Source organism: Protobothrops mucrosquamatus, unplaced genomic scaffold, assembly GCF_001527695.2.
Source record: "Protobothrops mucrosquamatus isolate PMUCROS unplaced genomic scaffold, P.Mucros_1.0 scaffold13, whole genome shotgun sequence".
NCBI classification, from domain to species: domain Eukaryota; kingdom Metazoa; phylum Chordata; class Lepidosauria; order Squamata; family Viperidae; genus Protobothrops; species Protobothrops mucrosquamatus.
This window is the reverse complement of record NW_015386400.1, coordinates 1,261,774-1,280,270: the sequence shown is the minus strand read 5'-3', so window position 1 is coordinate 1,280,270 and position 18,497 is coordinate 1,261,774. Positions and strand designations below refer to the sequence as shown.

The 18,497-nt window shown below is 39.4% G+C and overlaps 1 protein-coding gene across 1 annotated transcript; it reads right to left on the bottom strand.

Annotated features, from left to right (window-relative positions):
- Positions 1 to 466: 466 nt before the first annotated feature.
- RAB18 (RAB18, member RAS oncogene family) lies at positions 467 to 15,935 on the bottom strand. Its single transcript, XM_015810653.1, has 7 exons — positions 15,783 to 15,935; positions 12,857 to 12,912; positions 8,672 to 8,733; positions 6,954 to 7,026; positions 3,932 to 4,050; positions 3,689 to 3,755; positions 467 to 1,536 (listed from the first exon to the last, which is right to left on the bottom strand). Exons 1-7 carry the CDS (start codon positions 15,848 to 15,850, stop codon positions 1,364 to 1,366), a joined length of 618 nt encoding a protein of 205 aa, XP_015666139.1. The 5' UTR covers positions 15,851 to 15,935; the 3' UTR covers positions 467 to 1,363.
- Positions 15,936 to 18,497: the final 2,562 nt, after the last annotated feature.

Genomic DNA, 18,497 nt, shown 5'->3' with positions numbered 1-18,497 from the left:
ACTACAATAAAATTTCATTCTTCCCTTACCTGCCTTACAAAGAAACATGCCAGTTTGCTGATCTATAATTTACTCAGCAAAAGAGATGGAAATCAATTGGCATTATATAATGTGTAACGCACTATGAAACACTGTTATTTTAAATGCAATTTTTCATTAGAGTAATCTCCATGGTTTTCTAAAAATGTAAAGAAAATGAAATATTAAAAGTGAAATGCATTCAAATCGGAACAGCAGTCTATTGTTGGTTGAAAAACCAACAATGGTTTGTAAAGTGTACAAAAAAGCATAAACATGTCTATTTCCATATTTACAGGAAACTGCACAATATTTTAAATTGCTTACTTAGATTATTAATTTTTAACGAGAAGGGGGTACCAATATTGCATATAACGGAAGTAGTCCTTGCATTATGATTTACAAAATTCATTCATACATGAGCAAGATATTAGAGGGGAATAAACAATACTGTCGAAAAAAATTTATTAACGATACAAGTTCTCTGAAACAAGCCAGCCACAAGCTGTTTGTTACAGCAAAACCTCAACAAAACAGCATATTCCTTACACAGACACACATATCCAGGAGATACTTTCAACAATTATGGATCAGAGCCAATAGCTGCAAATGCAACAGCCATTTAATTCAAGGCTTTAAAACACCAAGGCGCAGTAGTTTTTGAGTTACCGAGTCCAAATTACACTAGTAACACAAAGAAACGTTCAAAACTTGGCAAGATGATTAATAATGGGACTCTGTGAAGTCCTTAACCAGAAAGCATCCTCCTACAGATTTGCATTGTGAACTTTGTGATGCAAAGTACAGTTATTACAGTGATCAGTTAAAAAGTGATCCTTTCCCTTCCCTTGAAGTTCACAATCACCCCAGGACAAGTTACAAACTAAAAAAAGGTGTTGCTTATAGCTAAAAAAAGATTGTATCATCATGCTATTAAACAGGTTAGAAAAAGCAATTGCCAGTAAGAAGTGCATGTTTTACTTCTATCTGCTTGCATCATTTAAGATGTATCTCAAACAATCCTGTGATTTGGGTTAGAGACCAGTCAGATTTTACAGTCAACATAAAGTTGTCCAAATATTCCATGATAAAGTTAGGAAATATGAGTATGTCCCTAGCAAAATGGGATGCTATGAATTAAAAAAAAAACTAGAACGTTGCAATGTTGGCATGCTTATCACAGCATTTCTCCACTGGAAAAGCTGCAGAATACATTTTCTAAGGAAAATGTTCCCTGCCATACTACACAAATATGTGCAAACTGCAAGGTCCCTAAAATAGCAGATATGAGTTTATGTACAGAGGATATTTCTACCTCTTAAATAAGTAAATAATCCTACAGAGTTTATAACACAGAACAATAGCCACCACAGGCACCCCGATAGCCCTCTTCAGTGTTCGATAATTTTACACCTCTGTTTTGGCTTTCACTTTCCCACAGTCCAGGTGTCTGAATTATTTTCTCAACAAGTTCTTCAAAAGCACATTGCACACCATCACATGTTTTTGCACTTGCCTCTAAAAGGGAGACAGGGTGGGGAGAGAAATAAATTGTGGTGATAGTAAAAAAAAGGCTTCACTGTACATGTACATTATTGCACCTTCTCTAGAACATGAAAGAAAGCCATCCTATAAATTTGCAGCATTAATAAAATGCACCACTATTGGAGGAAATGTATATAATTTTGGGTACACTTATGGAGGGTTTGTTAATATATTTTTTCCAAACTATGGAACTCAAGAAACTCTGATCATAAAACATTGAAAGGATTGAGCTGAATCTACCAGATGTGATGCAACCATTTTAGTCTTTATTTTAAAAGGCAAGCAGAAGAATGAATGATTGAAAACTAGTAGCTTGTTACTCAATTTCATTCCCACAATTTCATTGGTTGCAAGGCCTATACAAAAGGGCAGGAGCAGTGCATAAAGGTTACACATTACCCATCACTATTTGTTTGACAGAGATAAGACTACTTTATGAAAGGTCAATCAAATACAAACCCATCTGGGAAACAGGTTTATTTCATGACAAGCCACAAATCTGTATTTTCTCCCCCCAAGTTAAATTTTATGAAAATTAGTTAAAATAATTGACTTAATTATTAGTTACTTCTATAGTTATCACTGTTTCTGTTTTCAATGGCCATAGATTAATTTGCTATGAAAGCCACTGTGTTGCTGAAGATTTAGAAACATAGATATTCAGGTTAGACTACCTGGGTTCATTGGAAGCAATTTCACATTATCGCTTCAATGAATATGTAATGTAGAGGAAAATATTTGAGGACAAGCTGAAAGACAACCTTCTTCCTTAGTAATGCCTTCCAGTCTTTTCCTAATTGTTTGTGAAACTCTTTTACACTTGCAAGACACTTGAAAAGAAATAAGCAAGATTCTGCCCTGGGGAGTTTAATTTAAAACTTAAAGAGAGTTCTAAGTAGGTATCAGTGAAACTAAAAGTCAGAGAGTGCAGGCAAGTGAATCCATGAACAAAAATGCTTTCAGGAAAATGTGTTTAGATTTTGTTTTGATTCATCATGAAAGCCCATTTCCAGGCTACTAGAAAACACTTATGAATTAGGGAGACACAAAAAAAAGTTCAAATGTTTGCTATAGAAAAAGGCACAAAAGTCACGGAAAGTGTTAATGTTTCATTTCACTGGGGTTACCTTTCATTGCTTTAGGACTATGAATGATCAGAGCTGAACACTGCATGAAACCAGGAAGCTGCTACAGGTACTTCTCAACTTATGACTGGGTCAACTAGTGACCATTCAAAGTTACAACAGACCTACTTATGACCTGGATTTGAAGTTCCAGTGGTCGAAACGCCCCCCCCCCGCCTCACTTATATGACTGAAATTCGGACATTTGGCAGCTAGGTTGCATTTACAGCCATTTGCAGCATCTTCTAATCATGCGACCATTTGCCAAAAAACATTTTTTTTCCAGTTTTTGGCAAAACCCCAAACCACTGGTTCACTAACCCTAACAAACCACTGGTTCACTGGAGCATTTCAACTTAAACAACCATGGTGGCTGCTTTATGATCACTGCTTTCACTTAATGGCTGCTGCAAAAAAATTTGTAAAATCAGGTTGGTCATGTGACTGATCCATTTTACGACTATCGTGAATTACAGCTGTTAATGGGCAGGTTCCTCTACCATCATAAGTTGAGGATTACCTGTACTGTTATCAATCCTTGAAGCATTCTGCTACAAATATGCACTACAGGATAGCTTTGTAATAACTATTAATTTTAGCCAAAAAAATTCCCACAGCAAGTCACGATTAAAGAAGCTTTATACTCTTCTATCATGTTTTATCATTTAATACTTTTGTTTGCCATCCAAGTTCAACCTTATCAAAAATATCCATCTCATTTAGTCAGGCTGTAACCAACATGGTCTAATGTCCTTTGCGTTAGAAACAGATTACTTATTGTTTTGTCAGAAGAAAAGAGAAATTCTGTGCCTGGAAGAGATAGCAGGACCATGCATTCTGCTTATATTGAAATTATATCTGGATCTTTTCTGAATACCCAGGGGCTTTATATATGTTTCATCTATTATGTTACGTAGTTCAGTCTACATAATTGCTGCTATTGTATCATTTTATTGTACAAACTGCAAATTGCTTCATCATAGTTCATTTCAAGAACTCACCTATAAATAACATGGAATGTTTTCGTGCAAACTTAAGACCTTCATTTCTGTCAACTTCTCTGTTTTCCTGTAAAAAACAGTAGAATTAGATGATACCTCTCTCTCTCTCTCTCTCTCTCTCTCTCTCTCTCTCTCTCTCTCTCTCACACACACACACACACACACACACACACACACACACACACACACACACACACACACACACAGAGTTTATATGCCACTGGTAATTTTTAATCGACCTACCTTATCTATTTTGTTTCCAACTAGCATTTTAACTATGTCGTATCTTGTGCAGTATGTTTCCAATTCAGTTAACCAATTGTCTAGTTTAGTAAATGTATCTCTTCTTGTGACATCATAAACTGAAATAAAAATTTGCATGGTTATTACCATAACAATTCAAGTCATGTGAACATTAAGTCAATTATTTTCAAATTCAAACTACAATATTACTGCCTTTCTCTCCTGTTCATATTATTACATTACCAACATCTAGATAACCATTACTCATAGCTATATAAATCTAACTAAGCAGTTATACTAATTTGTTTTATTTGATATTAATGCTCAAAATTGTTCTAAAATCAGTTTTATTATGTGTTTAAAACCAAATCTAAGAACGCCGAATCGCCTAGTCTCAGTGACAAAAGCTAGAATGTGGTTAACAACCAAATATCTGGATAACCATATGTAGATACTGGAATCAGACGTTAGGCACAGACCCTTGGCCGTGCCTCCTTTGCCCCCTGCCACCCATCTTAGCCCATTTTCAACTAGCTTTCCTCCTCTGCTGGCCCTTCCCCCAGCCATTCTCCCTGGCCAATGGGCCTATAGCCCCTTGCCCTTCAGCCCGGCTCATTCACCCAGACACCGTTTGACCCAGGCCTTTGGCTGCACAGGACAAATATCCCCGTGTCAATCGGGTGCAGGCAGAAGCCATGGTGCTGTGGGGACAGCTTGCGATTGGCAATCGCAGGGGCTATGGGGGGGAGGCAGCATGCGATATTTTAAAAAAGCACTGTGGCTGCTGTGCATGTTTTGGGCTTTGCAGATCTGTCACTAGGACTGGAGAGGGGGAGTGGCGGTGGGAGTAACAACCGCCGGAGCCATGGGGAGGCAGAAAGGTGAGGGTGTCTTGGGAGGGACCAGGAAGAGAGGGAGAGGCACCTCAAGGGGGCTTGACAAAGACAGCTTGGCTTGCAACTCAAACAAAAGAAGGGAGGAGGAGCAAGTCTGGCCCGGCTTCTGGTATTGCAGGGGCCTGGGGGGTGCGCAGACAAATGGCAAGGCCAAGGTGGCTTCTGCAATTGTGGACAGCTTGGCGGGGGGGGGGCGCAGCAGGCGAATGGAGATAGCGTGCGAACTGCCCATTCAGTGTCAGGCCGGAGTCCAGGTGCAGAGGCAACGGAGGGGAGGGCGGACAAAATGGGAAGCACCCACCCACCACTGCTTGTCTGTTGCCCACTCAGCCCAGAGCTTCTGACAGCTTAAAAAAAAACACCTGTGGAGCAGTGACTTTTTTTCCCACCCTCCCCTTCATTGCCTCTGCCCTGACACCAAACGGGCAGTTCACGCACCACCTCTGTTCACCTGCCGCACCTCCCGCCACCCGCAATTGCAGAAGTTGCAGGCCATCTCTATTAGCCTGCCGCGCCCAATTGCAGAAGTCGCACCAGCCTTGCCATTCACCTGTGCACCTCCAGCCCCCCCCCCCCGCAATATCAGAAGCCGCACCAGTCTTGCTCCTCCTCCCCTTTCATTTGAGTTTTGAGCCAAGCTGCCTTTGTCAAGCCCCCTTGAGGCGCCCTTCCTGGTCCCCCCAACACATTCTCGCCTGTCTGCTCCCCAATGGCCTCGGCGGCTGCTACTCACACCACTCCCCCTCCCTCCAGGCCTAGTGACAGATCTGCAAGGCCCCAAAACTTGCGGAGCAACCGCAGTACTTGCATTGCATGCTAGCCCCTCACACACAGCCCTGCTGCGGACCGGGCCAAAGGGCCAACGGCAAATTGGCCAAGAAGAATGGCTGGGGGATGGCCAGCCAAGAAGAAAAGCTGGCTGTAAATGGGCTGAGGAGGGTGGCAGGGGGCGAAGAAGGCATGGCCAAGGGTCCGTGCCTAAACCCATAGATACTGTCTTACACAAATACACTATAGCTTACAGAGAGATATTCCATCTCCATTTCATTATTATATTTTTACAATATCAGCAAATCTGAACATAGCAAATCAAGAAGTCAGAAGATGAAAGGAGATTGATAATTCTTTTTTGATAACTTTTTATACCAAGCTGACATTTTCTTCCCATGAGAACACAAATCCCCGAAATATTAATTCTGAAGAAACTATGGTACAGATGGCCCACAATTCCTATCAATGCCTTTCTTACTACATAAAATATATATATGTAAATTCAGATTAAAGATATAGCAATCAGACAAGCAATTATTTCATTACCCTTCTGGTGAATTTGCCAGTTTCAAATTCTCCTCTTTAGATGTGCAAATTAGAAAAGAATTCTGAGCAAGGAATTTGCTGAAAAGAAATATTACCACCCCCATGTCAAACTGAAGCCAACTGCAGCTGCTTTGATATTAAAAAAATGAAAAGCCTTTCTTGAGAACCCCAGGATGAGGACAAACAGCAGAATCAGGAACAATGCATTGTGAAGTCCAGGTAGTCCTTACTTAACAACTGATATCTTAGCAACTGTTCAAAGTTAAGAACAACTTTCCCAGAGCTATTTACAACCCAATTCAGAGTTCCAATGCCCCCCCACACACACACAGAGTGCAGGGGGAGAGAGGGGAGAATGTGTCATGTGATCACATTTTGGGCGCTTGGCAACAGCCATTTGCAGCATCCCATGGTCATGCTGTAATTTTTGGTGGTTTTTGCCAATCTCCAGTATTTACTTCCAGTTTCCGGCAAAAAATATCATTTAAAGAAAATGGGTTCCCTTAGCAACTGCCACAAAAAATTTAACAAAATCAGTGTGATGACTCACTTAACCACCACCACACTTACGACTAATTCTGGTCTCAAATATAGACATAAGCCAAAGACTACTTATACCACCTTCTAGCAATTCCCACAGAACTGATTTCCTACTCTTAATAACTTTATAACTTGACAGTGTTAAATGCTAAATACCATAAAGCTGACAGATACTCTGCTAGAATTTCATCAAGGCAAAAGAGTTAAAAACTTAAGTCTTAATAAAATTAGAGTATTTTCAGATAAGCGGTGAGTAGTCATAAATTTACCCAATATAACTCCTTGTGCTCCTCTGTAATAGCTGGGTGTTAATGTTCTGAATCGCTCTTGACCTGCAGTGTCCTAAAAAAATTCAGAAAGCTGTGTATTTCACCTCCTTAAAAAAAGCAGTTGTTCATATAATATTTGAACTGCAAACTAGTCAACTACGTGTTAGCCTAATATGCTATGAGAATCCAGCTTGTATCATAAGCTCATAACACTGGTTATGACTTTATTCAACCAGTTTCATTTTGTATTATTACCTATATGCCTCTTCTAGAGCAATTTCCCAGACAGTTTCATAAACAATTGAAACACTTGATAACCATACTTGGCTCACCAATGCTAAATTCTATCTATGGAAGAAGAGTTATTCCTAGCAAACCAGATTAATTTTGGAAAAAGTCAGTCCTTGCCACAGAGCTCATATCAACTTCTAATAATCTCTAGATATAAATAGATGTAAATCTGCCAGATTATTAAAATGATCCTTTAGGGTAGAAGTCTCAAATTTGTGACTCACAGACTACATGCATATAATTTTCTGCAGCCGGTGCCACAATGACACATGCAGCAGGAGAGTGATATCCAGCAGTATGCTAGCAAGATTGCTGACCATGGCTAGGCAGTACAGATTGACTAAAAATGAAGAAGAACGTGAAACTCTGAATCTGGAGGTTGCGCATCTAATTCCTCATCCAACTGTTGTCGCAGCCCAGGTCAGGACCTGTCAGCTTCAGAGTGGAAAAAGATGCTGCTATGGCTGAAGCAGGCATCCCTACTTACCTTTGAATTTTCTCCCCAGCACCTTCACCCATCCCAGGTGGGTGAGCAGCCCCTTTATGCTCCTTTGCTGGGTGGGAAGAGAATAGCCATTCTGGGAAAGGAACACCGAGGTTGGCAGCAACACCAATGATAATGTATCATCTCAGCATATGCTGAGAAACTAGGCTAGGAAAGGATTTCACCTCTCAGTGTGAGGGAAGCGCAACACTTCCCTACCCAAACGTATGGAACAAGAAGGCAGTCTTGAAGGGGCCTTTGCCAACCCAAGCTCTGATGACACGTGGGATGAAGAAGCTGCTGCATCTTCTTCCGAACTCTCTCTTCAGGGTGCTTCCTTGCCCTCTTCCTAGCAGCTGTGCCACATGGCAGCTCCTGGCAAAACACTGACTTATTCTGTTCCTAGTATTAAACTAATCCCGGACACATATTTTATAGCAGAGCTAGGTTTCTGCCATTTGTTTTGTCCTTTGACAGCCCTATAAAATAGATGAGACTTAGGGTCAAAGCTTATTCAATCTGCCTTCCAACAAACCTCTATGTTTTCATATTAATTAATTAGAAAACACCAAATGGCCAGTGCTTTCTTTTCTGTGTAATATGAGATTTTTAAAATTGGCTTTCCTCGCTCTATCGTTATTACGTGGATATGGAAGAATACAAAGTATCTCGATAAGAACATGAAAGAATATATTTCAATTATTCATATTACAGTATTCCTTGCAAATAGCTCAAATTCTGAAAAGCAATATAACTACAAGTACCCAAACCTTCTAAAGATTAAAATTTTATGCTTTGCTTAAACATAACAAAACATCATACTTATTCACCAGTATTTTGAAATCTCACCAAAATAAGATAAATTCTTACTTACAGATAGTGCTGTTAACTGCCAACATATTCAGTTAGTAATGGAGTCATATATTTTATTATTAAGACTTACCCAGATTGCAAGCTTAGCCTTATTTCCATCAACTGAGATTGTTTTCACTTTGAAGTCAACACCTAAAACACAAGAGCACAATATGTTGTTTCAGACATGATATTGAGATGTCACCAGAGGATGACATGATAGCAGTGTTCCAATATCTCAGGGGCTGCCACAAAGAAGACGGAGTCAAGCTTTCCTCCAAAGCGCCTGAAGGCAGGACAAGAAGCAACGGATGGAAACTAATCAAGGAGAGAAGCAACCTAGAACTAAGGAGAAACTTCCTGACAGTTAGAACAATTAATCAGTGGAACAACCTGCCTCCAGAAGCTGTGAATGCCCCAACACTGGAAGTTTTTAAGAACAGACTGTGGACAAGCATTTGTCTGAAATGATAAAGGGTTTCCTGCTTGAACAGGGGGTTGGACTAGATAACCTCCAAGGTCCCTTCCAACATTAGTAGTAGTAGCAGCAGCAGCAGTAGTAGTAGTATATAGGAAAAACGCTGAATGAAAGACAGATTGGTATGCACTAATTCTGAAAGTGATCACATGTTCTTCTTATTCTATTATTGTGGAATAATTTGGAAGAACATAGACTAGACTTTTAGTGGTATTTTAACACATATTATAAATAATACTAATATTAAACGCATCTTCTTAAAGAAATTCAGCACTAAAGAGCAAACCATAGAGGGGTTGCATTTTTATAAACATCAAAGTCTTTCATTGCAAGCAACACAGAGGGAGAATGGGGGAGCAAATAATATGAGACACAATCTATGGTTTGCGGGATTCATACTATTTCTAACTTCTGCTGTTTCTATTTATTTATTTTTGTATTTTTTTTTGTAACTTTGTAAGAAGCTGTTTGATGAATGAACTTATGGCTCAGGTATAAAATGAACAATTCTGTAGCTGTATAATTAATTCACTAAAAAGTATCTAATAAAGTGAGGCCCACTCATTTTATGAGCTCTGCAAAAATGACTGAGAAACATAAAACCAGTACAATTATAGGGGGCAGAACAGCCCTTTATACACCATTTGTCTCATGCAAAATGCAGCCCTGTATTCAAGAAAATAGTATGTCTTTTTGTAAATGTGTGTTACTTACTGTGGATGGTCAGGGGTGTGTGTTAATCACTTTTACCAACGGCATCATGGTATAAGGTAACAGAACATTAGTACATGTAAAATTAGAGTGGGAGGGCGGATACCTTGCAATCTCCAATACCCTTCTCCCCTTAATATCTGGACTCCTCAATCTTTTCTGATCTTGTAGCGTTCTGATGCCAAAGCCTCCACAAACACAAATCTTTTCCTACCCCCACCTTTTTGGGTAGCTCTTTCTGCCGTTGCTCCCCGAGATAATCCATCCCTGGATCTCCTGCACCTGCCCTGAGACAAGAGACCTCTGGGCTGGTGCACCTGTGAAAGACAAGCGTGCACCGCCGGCAAGGAGAGCCTTGGGGCCGCAGATGGGGAGGCGCCAGCAGCATCTCTCTCCAAGCCCTCCTCCTCAGCTTGCACTTTGCCTGCCTCCCTGTGGCACATGTACATGCAACCCCTGGTTCCTGCCAGGGTTCTGCAGGCGAATCCAGAGTTAGGGGTTAGAGGTTTTTTCCTTTGGTCTCCACTTTTTTTTAAATAAATCAAGATCTCCCAGGGAACCCCAGTAACCTTTCATGGAACACTTGGGTGTTCAAAGCCACAGGCAAAATAAGGTGGTGTATTATACATTATATGTCCTGGAGTCCAGATTACTTTACCCATTTTTCCTCATCCAAATCTCTCTTCTAAGAGCTACATCACCCTCTGCTGCCTGGGATTGTGAGGAAATTCCTCCACCAACTGTTGACCTACAGCACTCTCCTACCTCTTTTTAAGTTTTAATATTGAAGGAGTTTGGGACCCACCTTGTTTCTGACACCTTTTAACCTTTAACTTATTTTGTTATACTTGGCTCCTTTTATTTAAGTATATTTTATAAAATTTATATTTTTATGCTTTTAACTGTACACCACCCAGAGTCATTCTGATTAAGTGGGCAGTGTTAAATGTGATAAACTACACTCAAAATGCTAAATGTACTATTAACTCTGCATTGTTAAGTGATATGCAAGTAAATTTTAAAGGTTCTATTACATTGTTTCAGAATCATTTACTTTAATATTTTAAAAAAATGTACAAAACTGAATTGTCTTTACAAAAATATGTTTTTCCTCCTGATTAATACCATCTTTAGATGCTCTTTAAGATTACATGCTCCTTTATCCAATTAATCTAATTAGTGACAAACCCACTAGAAAAAAGCCCTTCAAAACATGATGACCATCTCACTGATTTGAATCAGATCTCCTCCTCCTGCTTTTGTAGTTATTAGGCACATCACACATATCTTTGCATCTAAAAAACTGTAACAGGATTTCTTTACTATATTTTCAGTAAACATGAATACTGTAAAACTGAATTATAAGATATTTGATTTGAAAAGTTTGCAAACTATTCTAAAATCAATAGCACAATTTTCATTTGTTAACTATATTCAAATATTAGCCAAATTAGAGCTTTAATAAAGAAGCATTTTTAAGGGGGCCAGTTTGGCATAGTGCTTAAAGTACCAGGTTGGAAATTAAGAGACTGTGAGTTCTAATCCCATTTTAAGCATGAAGCCAGATGTGCAAACTTGGGCCAGCACTAGGAAGAAGGCAAGAGAAAACCACTTTTGAAATATTACCAAGAAAACTGCAGGGATTTCTCCAAACAATCGCTAGGAGTCAACATTAACTTGAAGGCATCAAATAAAATAACATTACAGTAAAAACACGTAATAGCTTAAAATTATGCAACTAGGTAGGAAAGTTCATTCTGTAAAGAGGACTCTAGTTAATATTAATCATTTTTTTCAAGATTATAAGTATAGAAAAAAAAAATGGGCCTCTCTAGTATATCAATGTATTCATCATCAAGAAAGGATAAACATTAAAATCCCAATATCATATAAACTTTCATATACTATGCAAATAATTAAGATAAAAGGGCAAAAAATAGCAGAGCTCCATACCCTTCAAAAGAAGTTCCTTTTAATGTATGGGAGTGCAAGTGAAATAGGTCCCTTCAAATCATTAGACATAGTTTTTACATAATTGCCTGACTAATTTGCTCTGGGCTATCTTTGCATGCATGTACATGTACCGTAAGTCACTCTGTAGCTTAGTAATACAAAAGAAAATAGTTTATACATGTTCCCATGCTTTTGAAGGATTTATACAATTTCTGAAAGCTTTTAACATATTAGCTGAATTTAAGCAATCATAGCAACAGATTGAAAGCCAAAGTACAATTATAAAGTCAATGCTTTTTGTTTATATGCTCCAAACTTAGAATTCTCTGATTAGTACATACTTCACCAAATTCTTACCATGCTTCATTATGGCAGCTTTTTGTGAAATAGATTATAAGATATGCCTTCCAACTTTCCACAGCATCAGACTATATACTAAAAAAAAACCTCTTAAAAGACAAATAGGCACAGTTGGTTCATGTAAACAAATCAAGAATTAGATTTTGTCTTTATTTTGGGATTGTTGATTTTTTGCTTTCTTTGGAGGCCAAAAAGTTTACAACACAACGCAAATCAATATATTAAATGTATATACAGATAATATACAATAAAAAGGAATGCAAAAAAAGAAACATTCAACCAACATATGTAAGGTGAAGGCTTCAGTACAATTGTACCATGGTACTTTGGAATCAAGCTTAATAGTTTTAAGAACAGAAACATCAAAATAGAACTTATTTTAGATTAGGTCTGATTGATTTTTTGTAAGTCTATTCAAGGTATAATCAAAATTGGATACAATGATATATCAGATATTTCAATTAATATGGATATATTCAAATGCTAACAATCACTGTAAACAGAGAACCTTATAAGATTAATAACTAAATGGTAGAGGAGCAGCTTCATGTTTAATTTCTTTATTCTGTTAGAAAAGTTAAATTTTGTAAGATGCCTATACTTAATGAAAAGTTTGTAATCCAACTGGGCAAATCAGTATTCTATTTCAATTATACTAGAATCAGAATGAGCTTTCTCAATTACAATGATTCCACTTTTATCAAGCAACAAAATATGTTAGCACTGCTTCATATTCTATATTTGATCAAGCTAATACAATCAATACAAACTTACCAATTGTTGCTGCAAGTTCTGGATCAAATGTATTATCTGTAAACCGTAACAAAAGGCTGTACAAAGGAAAAGAGAGGAGGAGAAAGAAATTAGGTTTTATAAATTCTGCTGGAAATATTCATTACCAGTTCCAAACTCTATTAAGCAGTTACATTTTTAATAAAGAACACCTTCTCCTTCAAGGTAGATATCTTCAAAAACTAGAGTCCACCATGTTTACTGTTTCTCTGTATACTTGTCCATTTGGAGCCAGGCCATCCTGATTTACAGGTTTGTATTACAGGTTTTAAAAATTAAAAAGAAATAGTAAATTAGCACAATAATCTTTCCTGTCCATATGGGCCCCCATTGCCATTATTTGAAAAAAAAATGTATCAGATGACCATAGCCAGTATTCTGTTTGGCAGTATATCCATCAAAAAAGGGGGCGGGGCATGTTGCTGTAATAGAGAAAATTGTAGAGAGGCAAAAATGTCCTAAGACAATCTCATTAGCCTGCCCTATTACTTATGATCCTTTTATGATTGGCCACAGGTAGCAAAGCAGTCATTCTGTAATTGTGCTTACAGTACATTCTCAGCATTTCAGATGTATTTATCAATCTAAAAAGAAAATATGATTTCTAAGACATCAAACATATATTTAAGTGGAGAAAGAGCTTATCTTCTTTTCAATAACCCTACTACTACTATGGTCTGGTTCAGCTTAAGGTTATGTCATCATATCAGATAAGTTTATTTTCTCGTTAGATTATAATATTTATGATTTTAAAAACCCCTTATATTAAAACAATTTCACTGCATATTTATCAAACAATAGCTACAGTGCTACTTGAATGTTAAGATGTAAGATGTCAATAGTGTATTTATAGATACCCACAGGAACACAATATCTGCAGATACTCATGGAATACAAATAATATATTCCCAGTGATCTGGGAAGTTCATCTTGCTAATCCAAGTTGTAAACTCTTTCAATAGCCTTAAAAACCCTTTCAACCTCACTATACCAAAGATGTGCAGATTATATGAATCAATCTTGAAGGACAGCTGCACAAAGAAGTGTTGAATAATAGACATTTACACATCTGGCCAAAGTTTGTTCGAGGGATAGGCAACTCATTGCTCACTATATCTTTTAGACTAGAAAATCCCCATAAATTAGCATAGCTAACAAGTAAGGATTACATGAGTTGTTGCTCAAGATTTCTTAGGAACACCATGTTGCCTATTTCATCCCACTGGGAGTCTGCTGTAGTAAAATACCCAAGTTTCAACCGCAGGAGAACAAAAAAAAAGATCATATTCTACTTGTTCAATTATATTCAACACACCATCTCATGTTTAAGTAAATACACTCTGCATTAAAAAAAAGCACCCCTTCCAGTCTCTTATCCTTCATGCTATATACCACAAAGTATCTTAACTTTATCCCTAGTACAATCTCAGCTTACTTTCGTAGAAGCTCTGAAGCTTGCAGTATGCCTTGCATTATTTATTTACAGATAAACAATACCTTGCAAAATGTAAACTTTTAAAGTCATATACTTGGGGATGATCTAATGCAAAAGGTATTTTGAAACTCTGCCTGTTAGCAAAGCACTTGCAAAAAAAAAATAGTATATCAAGGCAATGGAGAAGGGAAGGATGTGGGGGGGAGTACAAACATGCATGCATCCCTCCCCCCACTTTCTTTCACTTGTGTAATTTCTGAATTGTAGATTTAGATATCAGAAACTATTTTATCACATAGCCAATGCTATAGAGAACATATTTCTACAAGCCTAGCGAATAGTGATAGACAACCAAAACATCTTGACTCACAATCCAACTTAATACAAACATCAGATAAATTTCTTATGAAGTTTACCATTGCTTCCAGAACACATCAGTCTTTCTGAAGGACTTAAAAAACTGGTTCTGTCACCAAGCCTGGGGATCAGGAGGTGGGGTTGAGCCAATGCATTGGCTATGTTAATTGTTATGGGTGGATCTGTTTACATCTTAGGTATTGTTTTATGTTTGTTGTTTTGGGTTTCTTTTTCTTTCTCTTTTTTATATTTTTAACATTGTTAGCAACTCAGAGTTATTACTTGAGATGGATGACCACATAAAATAAACAAACATGAAATAGTCTTTAACTGCTGGAATTCACTACTGTATTATGACATCTTGTTTTTCATTTGTGGTTGATGTTTTCTTAAAAATCTGGATCAACACACTGCTCACAGCAGTAAAGCTAAGCCATGTCATACCACCACAGATATTACTCCACCACAAGTAATAATACCAAGGGGATTATAAGAAATACATCACAAGCAAGGCAAAGGTTATTGTAAGCAATCCAAGAATCACCAATCACGTGTACTATGGACTGAGCAGGCAGCCATGAGCAAACTGCCACCCCTCCCTCTTCCCCCCCCCAAAAGGCAAGGCCACGCCTCTCTCTGGAGTCAACAAGGGCAACATTTATAGGAAGCACCCCAAAATTGAGAGTGTTCACCCTCCCACAACTACATTAAGTTCAGCCTCCTAGCTGGCTTTCAAACGCAATCAAGCAGAATAAAGACTAGCGCAGTGCCTCTGAGCATTCGCAGAGTGCGACACTCTCCTCTGAGCCACAGGTGAACTACAAGCACAGAGGAGGGATTCGGGGTTGCGGCTTTCAGATGTGCTTCATCGCCCAGACCGCCGCCCCACCCTTAGTGAAGAACGAGTCCCACCAACTCTGAGAACCTTCTCGCGAGTAAATATAAATGACCGTCGGGGAATAAGCTCCCCACTCCTCACAACGCCCCTCCGGGCAGAGAAAATGCCCTTTGGCTCGAAGGGGCGCCCAAACGGGGCCTAGGCGGGGTGGGGCGAGGAAGCCCGGCAGTGGGAGAAAGGACGCTAAGACTCAGGGCCCGAGCTAGGGAGGGAGTTACCTGGACTTGCCCACGCCGCTTTCGCCGATTATGAGGATCTTTAGCGTTGTCAAAATATCCTCGTCCATCCTGACCGCCAACAATACCGAGAACAGGCTGCGCCCCAGACACTACGCCAGCTGCCACGTCTTCTGCGCATGCGCCCCTCCGAATCCGCCCCTTTGGCTGAGCCAAAGTCTTGTGGTGCGCACGCGTCGAGGACACCTTCCGCGTCTTGGTCATGACCCCGCCCCTTCTCCTGTCCTGCTTCGCCTGCCGAGCTGGGGCTCCGGTAGCGCAGGCGCACATTCCGTTTGGGAGAGCCGCTGGGGAGCAGTTACTTGTTGAGACAGGCAGCAAAAGCAGGAGGAGGAGCGGCAACCGAGTGTCGTGAGGTGACGTGTTTAAAGGAGAGCTTGGCTGCAGGTTAGCATGAGTCAGAAGGCTGTTGTGACATGACCTGCTCTTACGTACATAAACTGAGTTACTGCCTGACAGAGATGACCACTAACAGAGATAAAATGATAAAAAGTGTTGAAACCACAGGAACCTTGGAGCCAGGGAGTGACCATGCAATATTGTAATTCAACATTATGCAAGCAATAGAACATAGTCAAACTATAGTCTTGGACTTTAAGAGAGCTAATTGCAATAAACTTAAGAGCTTGGGAAGGATTCCATGGATGAGAATCCTCAGGGGGAAAACAACTCAAGAAGCTTGGGAAATTTTGAAAAGTGAGATAATAAAAGCCCAGTCCAGCACAATACCAACAAAGAGGAAAAATAACAGCTCTCAAAAGAAACCAGCATGGCTGCATAAAGAACTCTCTGATAAATTGAAAGATAAAAAGGACAAGTATAAAAAGTGGAAAGAGGGGCACATAACTAAGGCAGAATATCAGCAAATAGCTGTCAGGAATCTGTTTGATCTTCCACTTGGTGCAGAGTTTGTCTCCCAGTTGATGTTAGGGTAATTAAAGTCCCCCATTACTATTGTGATGTGCTTCCTACATACCTTAGTTAGCTGACTAGCAAAAAGTTCATCTATTTCAGACATGTCAAACACAAAGCCCAGGGGCTGGATGCGGCCCCCAAAGTGGTTTCATGTGGCCCACGAAGCCATCCTGGAAACAGTGAGGGAACGTCACCCTCTGCCTTGGCCCTGGCCCAGGCCAGCTAGGAGCCAATATACAATTTTGTGGTGGTCATCTATACTGAAACGCATTCAATCTTAGCTCCATAAGCCCCTACCCCTGCATGGCCTGATAGGAATAGTGAGGCTCCTCCAGTGGACCATGCCTTGGCACTTGCCCTGGTCCCACTTCTGCCAGAGACCCTCAGATCTATCCCACTCCTGCCCACGCCCTCACAGGCACCCTTGACGCGAACAATGTAGAGCTGGCCACACCCACTCAGTAGGCCACACCCAACTCCATCCTGCCCACCCAGTAGGCCGCACCCACCTTGGCCACACCCACCCGGTCCCCTGAGGGCAACTGCAATGCTGATGCGGCCCTCAATGAAATTGAGTTTGACATCCCTGATCTATTTCCTCTGTTTGGTTGGGTAGTCTGTAGTATACACCTATGGCAATGTCATTTTTCCCCCCTTTTATATTGACCCAAATGCATTCAAGACAGTTTTTATCATTGTTGTGCTCTATTTTTGTAGAGATGTAGTTATTTCTTATATAGAGAGCAACTCCACCTCCTCTTTTATTTGGTCTGTTTCTTTTAAATAATTTAAATAGCTGTATGTTCCATGGTAGGGTTTCATCCCATCATGTTTCCGTATTGGTAACAATATCATATCTGCCCTCATTAACCTGAATTTCTAGTTCATCCTGTTCGCTGTTCATACTCTGTGCATTGGTGTATAGACATTTGAGTCCTTTATGACTGACCCTGTGTTTACTTTCTACATAACCTGTGTGGTGCCTGAGTTCCCCTATTTTCTTACCACCTGTTTGGTTAGTGCACTTTGTGTGGCACTCCCTATTAAAGGCTTGATTTTGCTTGACAGCAAGGTTGATATTCTTGTCCACACACACATCTATGTTACATGCACTGATAGCCCTATAATTTTTAGATTGCCGGGGACAGGAATGTTCTGTATCAGTTAGCTCACTGTCTCCATTGTTTAGTTTAAATATTCCTCCAGAAAAATCTGTGAATTTATTGCCAAGTAACTCAGTCCCTTTCTTTGATAGATGCAAACCGTCTCTTTTGTACATTTTTTCATTGGATCAGCTACAGACATCGTGACTAATATAACCAAAGCCTTCCCCTTTACATCACTCCTTTAGCCACCTATTGAATTCTGCTATATGCTGGCCTTTTCCATTTTGCTCCTTATTTATTTATTTATTTTATTTTATTTTATTTTATTTTATTTTATTTTATTTTATTTTATTTTATTTTATTTTATTTTATTTATTTATCACATTTATACCCCGCCCTTCTCCTGGTGGACTCAGGGCGGCTTACAGCCAGTTTAAAACAAAATAGCTAATACAATATACAAAATTTAAAATGTGGTTAAAATGAAATATTAATATAGGCCTTTTCTTTTTTTCAAAGTTATTTAAAAAACCAAATTTAAAATACCCCTTAGGCCAGTCCTGCCAGCTGAAATAGCCATGTCTTGAGGGCGCGGCGGAAGGAGGGGAGATCCGGAATCACCCGGATCTCTGGGGGTAGTTCGTTCCAGAGGGTGGGGGCTCCAACAGAGAAGGCT

Coding starts and splice junctions, on each gene's coding strand:
- RAB18 (XM_015810653.1), bottom strand. CDS start 15,850: ATGGACGAGGATATTTTGACAACGCTAAAGATCCTCATAATCGGCGAA. Junction 12,913..15,782: donor AGCGGCGTGGGCAAGTCCAG/GTAACTCCCTCC, acceptor TCCTTTGTACAG/CCTTTTGTTACGGTTTACAG. Junction 4,051..6,953: donor AGCACAAGGAGTTATATTGG/GTAAATTTATGA, acceptor TTTTTATTTCAG/TTTATGATGTCACAAGAAGA.